We start from the raw sequence: 9,939 nt of genomic DNA, 5'->3' as shown, positions 1-9,939 counted from the left end.
CCCCGCCTATGCCAAAAATGGTAGCCAATGAATGACTGCATCGCCGCCCAGTAGCCAATCACAACGCTCAAAAACCGATAAGTGTCCGCGCCGTCGCCTTTGCTGTACAACTTGGCAAAGGAAAAGCGAGTCCCACTCAGTTCAGTACAGATTAGAGGGTATTATGTGTCTCAGGCAATCTCCAGAGGAATTTGTAGGATTTTTGTTTTTTTACACAACTTTATTCCTCACACAGAAATGTCAGAAAGCAAACCAAAAAGTCATAAATCATCAAGAAATTAGGTATAATACAAGAAATTCATAAAGATTTTAAAACATTAAAGAAGCTGATGACATGACAAAACAGTCTCACCACCTCCCAGGAGCTGTTCTGGAGCTTTCAGTCACATCACATGATCTTCCTCAGCAGATAGAGCTGCCATGGTATCAGATTTTACCTGTTTTTGTACACTTCAAGGACGTGAGTCCAATTCAATGTGCTGAGGAGGATCATGTTACACTTCAAAGCTCTGAACATCATTATAATTTTTAAAGGACAGATACCATTATGTCTTCGACTCAGTGTCCTTAAAAAAATGAAATGAAAATGAAAATTGAGTTTGGAGTAGACATAACATACACCTGAGTATATCACCCATTGGAAAGAGGTCTCTTCAAAATTATCTCCACTTTTTGGACTTTTGACCTCAGTAAATCCACAGTCCTGTCGACGGCCTCGACTGAGCAAACACTGTGATGAGACTGTTCTGTCAACTGCTGTTTTCAAAGTCAAAGATTACTGTTCAAACTCCAGTTAAAGAAGCTGATTAAACAATGTGCTGTCAGACACTTAAAACTGTAACTGCAGGCTGTGGACAAAACCCCAAATTCCCATGTGTATAATAAAAAAAATGAGCCTGATATTCTGGAATCACACGCTTAAAATTCAGCTATTAAAATACAGTCAACACTCTCCCCTTCTTTCCCCTTTCCTTCAAGGTTTCTCCAGCTGGATCTCCTCTTCTTCCTCCTTAACGTTGTACACATCCTGGTATGGGCCATGTGCCTGCGAGCGTTCGATCTGATCATACGTGGCGCTACAGTCATCCAGATTTAGCCCCTGGTGTAACGAGATAAGAAAGATGGCAATCAAGGAAACACACAAAAATCAATGGAACACATTCAATTGATTAGTGGCACAAGATCACATTGTCGTTAATATCTCAGCAAAGTGACTTGCACAAGCATTTCTCACACGTCTGCCGTGACATGTGTTTGACTCAGAGAGGATGTGACTCATTTAAAGCTAACCTGATATATGTTTTCCTCTTCCCTCCTCACTTTCGTCCTCTCCAGGTCATTTAGCTTCTTTGACTGTGAGAGGGGACACAGAACTTAGTGAGGCTGTAAAATGTCGCAGCTTCCCAAGAAGGAAAGGCAAGAAAAACAATCATTTGCGAGCTTACAGCTGTATGGGGTTGGAACATACGAGGGCTGGCTTACAGATTGCAGTGATTTCAGATATGTTGACACGAGTGATAAGGCAATATCGCTATTGAGAAATCTGGAAAGTAACTGTCACTTCAACATCAGTGCTACAGGTCAGGGGTAGTTGACAGCTCAGGTCATGTGCAGTCAGTCCTGACCTGGCAGATAAGGGTGGCAGCGGGCAGAAGCACACACAGGAACAGCAAGATTCCTTCAGCTGTCAGGATCTTGTTTTTGGTTTTTTCGCTGAGGTTTATCGTCTTCTCCAGTGGTCCTAGTCACACAGACAGGGTTCAGAGGTGGAACAGTTCAAGCCTTTACGTATCTGCCTGCAAGTACGTGCTTGTTATTTTAGGAAGTGAGAGCATACATTAGAGGGAAGCTAAAAAAAAAAAAAAAAAAGAATCAGGGTGACTGAATAATTGACAGACTTACTTGGAGATTATTATCATTATGAGATTGTTTTGTTATGTAACTGTACCATTTAGCATAAAGAGCACAGTCTAACAAATAAAACACACAAACGAACCATTGATAGCATTGTTAGACAAGGGTAACCGTGTTCTTGTAGACTAATGCACTTTATCTCACACATAATCCCTGGAGGAGTTTAGTGGTTGTTTTACATTTCCACATCTGCCATCTTTATTTAATGAGATTATGATGCAAAATGGAATTTCAGTGTGACAAACGCCTCCACACATTAGCTTGATTGCAACTTGATCTAATCTTGCGGCTATTTAAAGCGAACGGCTGGGCAGCAGACTGTAATGAGACCATCCTGATGATGTAAAGATTAACTAAGCTTGGATGTGCAAGGATGCTGCCACTGACACAGCTCTTGTGTAGACTAAGGTTAACAGGATTTATGGCTTATGAGGTGTTAGCAGCGCTTAGAGCTGGTTTGACTCCATCTCTCCATGCTAAACACACACTCACTCCCGCTAGCATTTCGAACTGGTTCACACTGCAATTAGGGCCTCTCCCACCACCATATACACAGAGACACTCACTGTGGACCTGCAGGAAGGTGCCATGTGTGTACAGGTTGTTTCCACCGTTGCTCAGTGAACACTGGTACAGCCCAGTGTCATTCAGCTGGACTGAGTGGATGGTTAAGGTGTGACAGTGTGTGTCTTTCACTCTTCTGGCTCTTCCTGTCTCAACATTTGTAGTATTCACAATTGTTCTATTTAGGGTTGTGTTTCCAGTTTGAACAAATAGGACCCAAGTTAATTTCAGTGACTTCTCATTGGTTGTGTTGAAGCAGCACTCCAGGTGAGCTCGGCCATAGAGCGGCACCCTCTCGAAGGGTTTGTCCGGCTGTAACTTCACCTCAGCCCGAGCCATAACCACTGTGGAGGAAGCAACAATTATTACATATTGTTATACATCTATTCATTATTTGATTTTAACCCAACATTTGTCAGATTATCTAATCATGATCATATATATGAACCTGACTTTACGACAGACATATAAGATCTTAAAACCTGAAGAAGAACAACAACAAGAAAAAACATCTGATGATCTGTAAATGTACAGCATAATTATCCAAAACGAACGGAGCAAAAATGGTACAAAACAAAGCCATCTGCTGTGACGGGAGATGCGGTTCACTGAAGCAGAACTCAAAAGAGCTAAATGTAAAAACAGTTGTACATACTTCCATTTAATGTACAGACATGTAGAAATGCCTTTTCCACAAAACCCAGAAATAAAGTACATCTACACAGATATACACAGTTATATAGTCTATAGATATAATCCTATGAGTATTTCAGATATGACATCATTAAAATAAATTGATCTGACTCACCAACAAAGCTGCAGAGCAGAAGGTTTGTAACTGTCCCCATCGTGTTAAGAAACGTTCGAGCCGAAGATTAAAAAAACGTGCAAACGCAGATGAATTTCTTTACACGACGCTGGTCCCTGTCTTCTCTGTTGCTGCTCTCACACGCTGGCGTCTTGCTTTTCTCTCAGCCAGGATTTACGCCTGAATGAATATGGACCTTCCCACATTTGCATAAGTTATTTCTGCATTTAGACAATATATTAAATGCTAATTTCTTCATGAAGAATATTACTGCTCTTCCGTGAGTACAGAGCCATAATTTCCTTTTTAGGTCTATGTGTGTGTGTATATAGAAATTAACATATATTATGAATTAAATGAAGCCATGAAGAGAACTAACCTTCAACCATGAGCTCACAAGTATTTTAAAAATAATTAACGATACAAAATGAAAAAACAGGAGTTTATTTCCCCAATTTATTTAAAAAATGAAGAATTAAAAAAAAAACAGAACGTACCACAATCATCCTGAAGTACTGTATACATCACTGAAGAGCTTCTTACAGAATAAAAATCAAAGGCCAAATACACAGTATACTTTTTGCATATTCGTTGTTTATAGATAGACAAAATGGCAGATGTCTGTGTGACAAGGAGCAGTGTCTTTTCTATTATACAGGGCGCCAGACTGGCCGAGTTGGAGGGCTCCAATCATATTGCTGTCATGGAGGTGGACACAAAAACAGAACCCTGGGATGATCTCTCAAAGCTTATCGATGATTTGGTCATAGGTCAGTCTCACAGTCCTCCATCAAGATCAAAACAACAGCGATTGTGTTTGCAGACTGAGGAGCCCTTTGTGAAGGAAAACCATTTGATCGTCAGAACAAGGCACCACTCTATAAATACATGTTCTATACATCTAGGCATTTGTATATAGGATGTATGAGGAAAGGCATTTGGAGGAGAGAGAGCAGGAAGTGCCTGTAGTAGTCGTTCAGCCAGTGAGTGAAGGCATCACCGGAAATTGGTGTGAACTGGGTTTCACCTGCTGGGATGATCTGTTTAAAAGGATCTCACTGGTAGCTGGAAAGCCACAGTACAGAGCAGGTTTACAAAACATGTCCTGGTTACAATATTTGCATAACTGTTAAATTAATCCATGCAGAAAGTTACAGACAAGTCCCGTCTCTCACCGCTGTGGCCAAAGGCATGGCACATAATTACAAAAAAGCTTGTTTGAAAAGCAGTAACAAAAAACCTCCCCGAGCCTTTTCAGTAAATCAAATGAAATACACAACATACGGTAACTCTGTGCAGTAGGAAAAGGTGATCATGCTATCGCAAGTGAGGGTGTTATCAAGACGGGTGTGTAGCTAATAAGCTTATTAAACACACAGGGGTGAGGGGTGAGGGGTGGGGGGTGGGGGGTTAATTCATGCTTTCTCTACATTTCTTATTCCTTCAAGCTGACGTCTATGTACAATTTCTAGGAGGAAGACATGAGTGAGGATGGCAGTTCAGACACAAACTGTCGCAACTTGTGGCACTTAAATGACTGATGGAACCCTCATTTGCATAATTTCATACGGCGGTTCAGGAGGGTCAAAGGGGGCCTTTGTTGTTGTGGCGACAACGCTGAGAATGCATATCAGGAAGTGATCATGATTACAGTGCTGGTGAGAGCGATGCTGGAATGAGACTGCAGCCTTCCTTCCTCCAGACCTTAAGCGCTTCCTTTGTGTCCTCATCTGGCTTCACTGTCTTGTTTGCTCGTCCTTGTTCTGCTGCTGGAACAAGCCCCAAGTGTTCAATTTAGCTCCAGAGGTGCTAACAGTCGTCCAGTTCAGGTCAGAACAGTACAGCTTGTGGCAGACACACCGACCTTTACTTGCACTTATTGACCCAAACAGACGACTTCGAATGTTTTTTTCTGTTGAAAGTCATTGAAGTCGATGCAAGAAATCAGATCTGAAGATTCTGTTTGGGTTTGTTGATAAGCCTTGGGCAGCCTAACATTCTTTGTCTTGGTATTTACTTGTACGTATATCAGAGAGTCGAACACCTGGTAGTTCTATTGACAACCAACGCTTCATTCTTCACTGAAGTTGCCACAGTTGGAGTCTGGGGAGAGGAAAAGCAGCTGCAGACCGCGCCTCTGAGCCATCACTCCTGCAGCGGCGTTAAGTAACATGCTATTATACAGATGAAGCGTGTCATTAAGAAAATTACAGCTCATATGAGGATCTAACGGTGCTTTGTTATGTCTTTGGTCCTGTGTGCACGGCCACGGTTATGCCACTACTGAGAAATTATGTCATCATAATTATACTTACAATCAACTGCTGACTAAGATACAAAGATGAGCTCAATTTTGGTACAAGTATTGCTACCAGGGAAGAAGAGAGTCTTTTACTAATAAAATGAATCTAACATCATATAATACAATTTATAACCACCTCTGGTGGCAGAAATGACGCTGGCACTGAATGACCTTTGTGAGCTCTGCTGTAGCACTGGGCTTTGTGTGTGTGTGTGTGTGTGTGTGTGTGTGTGTGTGTGTGTGTGTGTGTGTCTGTGTCCTTTTTCTTCAGTACATTGAGCACAACATCTCATCTCATGTTCTCTACACATCTCATGACAGTCTGTTTCGAGCTGGCTTCAAACGAACCAGAGCAGCAACTACAACAACAACAACCTCTAACCTCGCTCCCCGTTCCTGCATCTCTCTTCTTCGCCCTCTGCCTTGATCTTTGCTACACATTCCAGGTTTGCCATCTTATGCTTTTTCTCTAACACATCGCTCTATGTGTTTTTGGGGGGCCCAGTGCTGTAACAGTTTCACGCAGGTGAGGCAACTCACTGACCCGACAGAACTCAGAGGAATAAATAAAAGCGGTAAATACAAACAAGTCTCCATTATTAACAGCATGATTATCTATGGTGCCACTATCTATAAATGTTTCTGTGATCTAATTAACTGTAAAAGCCCTCCAAACGAGCATGACCTTAATTAAAAACTTTGTAACACACATACACACACTTTCTTCAATGCAATCTTGTCAATAGCGAGGGCTGCCTACACAAAGCCCAGCTGTTGAAAAAAAACTGTACTGAATAGAGAATAAACGGAATAAATTTTGCACAAAAACAGTGTGGGTTCAACTTGTTTTGGTTATAAAAAAAAGTGCAACTCTGTGGTACTTTGGCATAAACTAGAAGTAACACTATATATCAGCAGTAGTAATTTAATACATCTTCAAATGCTACAGTGGCCCTTTAAGGCTTCCACCTGGTTATAGCTAACTTGTTAGACAAAATACAGGATTTCTCCTTTACTGTACATCTGCTGTTGGCAGTACTGTAAATTACCTTGTGGTGTGCATGTCTCTGGTGTGCGTATGTGTGTTACAGCAGATCGCAATCACTATATGTCGTTAGGCAGCATCTCTCTCACAGCAAAATATTGCTTCATTTTTTGGCACCTGTCTGCAAAAACAACCTCCCACTCAAAAGCGGGATGTCCCATTTTTTTTTTTTCTTTGTATACCTCTCTACCAAGCACGCACGCAAACAGACAGGCATACACATGCACCCATGTTCCATCACTGAACCACTGCAGTGTGCATAGAGCCCTCTAACGCAACAAGGGTCCAGACGTGAGGATTGAGGAGATTCCAGGGAAGCCTCTGAAAGTAACTGTCGCACTCCAAACCAGCACCAGTAAAAATCTAAACAGAAGAAGAGATGAGGGAAAGTTTGAGTGTCAGATAAAAACTGTTTTTTTTCCGTCTTAATTGTAAAGTTTCAGTTTGATTTAGTCACTGAAATCTCTCTAAACAGTGTCGTCTGACTTCACATCCACAAAAACTACAGCATGTAATTTTCAGACCTTTTCTCCCTGAGCTTTGCCTCTCAGGCTACGTACAAGCTGGTCTATTACTGTTTTCATCTGAGTATATGTCAAATAGATAAGAAAATGATCACATTATATTTTAATTATGTTTCCCAACTCTTTTAGAATTGGTGTCTATCATGGAAAGCTCCATGTCAGACACTTTTCTTTTTGCTCGATAGGTGCAGCAGGAAACATAACATAACTGAACTAAACCTATGCCCTTAATGATGAATCATGATACTTGATCACATAAGTAAATTATACTTGAGCGTCAATTTTAATATCAAGTTCAGTTTTCTCACCTAGTGGCCAGCAGGTGGCGTGATGGTGTCTTACTGGAAGTTACCCCCCTCCAGTGAGAACTTGGACAGGGCCTCCTGCAGCCTGTGGTGCTCCTCCTCTACAGTCTGCAACACACAAAATCAATATCACCTTAGGAACTGAGGACAGACACTCGCATCCCCATCCCACCCAGCTCACTCACTCGCGCACACCCATGCACACGCGCACGCATACACACACACACGCACGCTTCAGCCTCCTCTTCTTAACATCCTCTGTTCGTCTCCCTCGCCGCTTCTCTGACACATCCCATTGCAAGCGCTGGACATAATAGCCATTTTCAGAAAAGTCCAATTTCACAAGGCAATTTTCAGCCGAGCAATAACAGCAGTGGTTAAATGGTTTTCTATTCTCTAGTTTCTCTTTTGTGTCATTTTGGCCCCATTTGTCCAAAGTATACCACAGCTCACTCCTTACTTAAGTTATCCTCAGTGAAATCCTTCATGCCCAACTGTGTGTCTCTTTCCAGTCGGCTCCCATCTTTTGTTATCTGTCTCATCTTTATCTGCCCCTGTCATATTCCCTGCGAACAGTTTTTCTCTATGTTCTCATCTCTCTCTCTCTCTCTCTCTCTGTGTTCACCTTCCCTCACCTGTAGTCTCTTCAGCTGTTCCTGCAGACTGTGGAGCCTGCTGCACACTTGCTCCATCCTCTCCTGGGACAGCACCAGGGGCGCGCTGATCCTGTTCCTCTCCTCCTCTCCCTTTGCCCCTGCACCTTCCTTTTCAGAAGAGGTATCGTTCTCCTCCTCCGCTCCCCTGTCTGTGGTCTGGCTTTCTTCTGTGGATGGAAAGACTCTGTTTAGATGTGCCACGATGAGGCAGAACAGGAAATTCGGACTAGTAAAACCTTGGACTGTGGAGCTCCCTGGTTACAATGTAACTCCTAGTAATGAATTTCTCTTTAATGTCATTTTATGGTGAAATAGGTGTCAAAACCAGATTTTTAGAATAAACATAAAGAAAACCGATCCTGCCATTACACCAAATACTCATTCTGGGGAACGAAAGAGTGTACTACTCATGTTTATACGCAGGTATTAGGTTTGAGATGCAAGTGTATCAAAGCTAAGAAGCTATACAACCAAAACATGTTAAAAGGAATAGTTCAACATTTTGGGAAATACACTCATTCACTTATTTGCAGAGACCTAGATGAGAAGATTGCCACCACTGTCATACCTCTCCTCTAAATATGAAGCTACAGCTAGGAGATGGTTAGCTTAGCTTAGCACACAGCTCACATTGCTCCATTCAAAGTGCATGCCAGCACTTCTGAAGCTCACTAATTAACACCTTGTATCATATTTGTTTTATCTGTCCAGAAAACAATGAGGAAAAGCGAGAAGTTGCAGTTTTACTGAGGTTACATGCTGGACTCTTGATTGTGAGGAGTGCCAGATAAGACTTCAGGAAGTCACTGCTCACAGCCAACAAAGAGTGTGACATGCTGTGGATTGTAAAACACACCATTTTTTACACTAACACTTATGGCTAGCTGTTACCCCCTAAGCTAAACTAACACTGCTGACTTTAGCTTTACATTTAGTTATAAGTGGTATTAAACTTCTCATCTCCATGCAGGAAACTGAATGACTGTACTTTCCAAAATGTCAAGCTATTCCTTTAAAAGAAAACCAAACCAAATCCCACCTGTCGAGTGAAAGCTATCCATCTCTTGACTGGACCTCTCTGATTGCTCCTCTCCGTTTTCTTCACTGGCCTGTGAGTCTTCTGATAGACTGATGCTGCCGACCAACAGCCTTTTCAGAGACATGACTAAGACGGGAGACAGAATCGGCGGTTTCTTTAGAAGGACAGGCAAGCTACTATGAAAGAAAGAGATTTCTATAAAAATCATCAGTCCAAGTACATGGAAGACCCTCATTCACCTTCATCCAAAGCACTGTTGGCCACCTTCTCCTGATCGCTGTTGGAGTGGCCTATCAAGTCGAAGCCTTTTTCTGACAGGAAATCAATCAGCCTGTGCCTGGGGTCTGAGGACTTGTCATCCGTCAAGCTGTCCTTATCTCGATCTACAGACAGACACAAGGCTTAACTTTGGCTCCCGCTTTCAGAAATGTGTAACAATAACACATTTGTACTATTTATTAAGCGTTAAGCAGATAAAACACTGCGATCTCACCGCTGCTGCTTTTCAAACCTCCATTCTCAGTCGGGCTCAAAGGGGCAGTGAGCCTGACGGAGAGAAAATGACAAAAGAAATGAGATATTTTGAGATGGCTGAACTTTGGCAGGCGATGAATATATCTTGCTCTTTCAACAGACGAGTAAGCACACGCACACACACTGATACATACGTGGAGGGACTGAACGGCGCTCCTGCAGCTCCAGGAGGCAACGTCAACCTCATGGGTGCTCCACTCTTCTTTAGATCATCTACTGCTGCTTTTATCACGTCAGTCCAGCTGTAA

General features: G+C 42.2%; 2 protein-coding genes across 5 annotated transcripts in view; both read right to left on the bottom strand.

Annotated features, from left to right (window-relative positions):
- Positions 1-212: 212 nt before the first annotated feature.
- Positions 213-3,435, bottom strand: cd79a (CD79a molecule, immunoglobulin-associated alpha). Its single transcript, XM_070966764.1, has 5 exons — positions 3,287-3,435; positions 2,481-2,822; positions 1,626-1,741; positions 1,291-1,353; positions 213-1,099 (listed from the first exon to the last, which is right to left on the bottom strand). The coding sequence occupies exons 1-5, from the start codon at positions 3,324-3,326 to the stop codon at positions 974-976; spliced, it is 687 nt and encodes a 228-aa protein (XP_070822865.1). The 5' UTR covers positions 3,327-3,435; the 3' UTR covers positions 213-973.
- Positions 3,436-6,572: 3,137 nt separating this feature from the next.
- arhgef1 (Rho guanine nucleotide exchange factor (GEF) 1) overlaps positions 6,573-9,939 on the bottom strand; it is a 38,555-nt gene continuing 35,188 nt past the window's right edge. For all 4 annotated transcript variants that reach the window (XM_070967281.1, XM_070967280.1, XM_070967282.1 and 1 more), the window contains 7 exons: positions 9,826-9,933; positions 9,651-9,703; positions 9,397-9,540; positions 9,158-9,283; positions 8,098-8,285; positions 7,466-7,570; positions 6,573-6,996 (listed from right to left, as the gene is read on the bottom strand). In XM_070967281.1, the coding sequence (XP_070823382.1) occupies positions 7,496-7,570; positions 8,098-8,285; positions 9,158-9,283; positions 9,397-9,540; positions 9,651-9,703; positions 9,826-9,933 (694 nt within the window). In that variant the 3' untranslated portion in view covers positions 6,573-6,996; positions 7,466-7,495. The remainder of the gene's footprint in view (positions 6,997-7,465; positions 7,571-8,097; positions 8,286-9,157; positions 9,284-9,396; positions 9,541-9,650; positions 9,704-9,825; positions 9,934-9,939) is intronic.

Source organism: Chaetodon trifascialis, chromosome 7, assembly GCF_039877785.1.
Source record: "Chaetodon trifascialis isolate fChaTrf1 chromosome 7, fChaTrf1.hap1, whole genome shotgun sequence".
NCBI classification, from domain to species: Eukaryota; Metazoa; Chordata; class Actinopteri; order Chaetodontiformes; family Chaetodontidae; genus Chaetodon; species Chaetodon trifascialis.
This window is presented reverse-complemented; position numbering and strand designations above follow the sequence as displayed.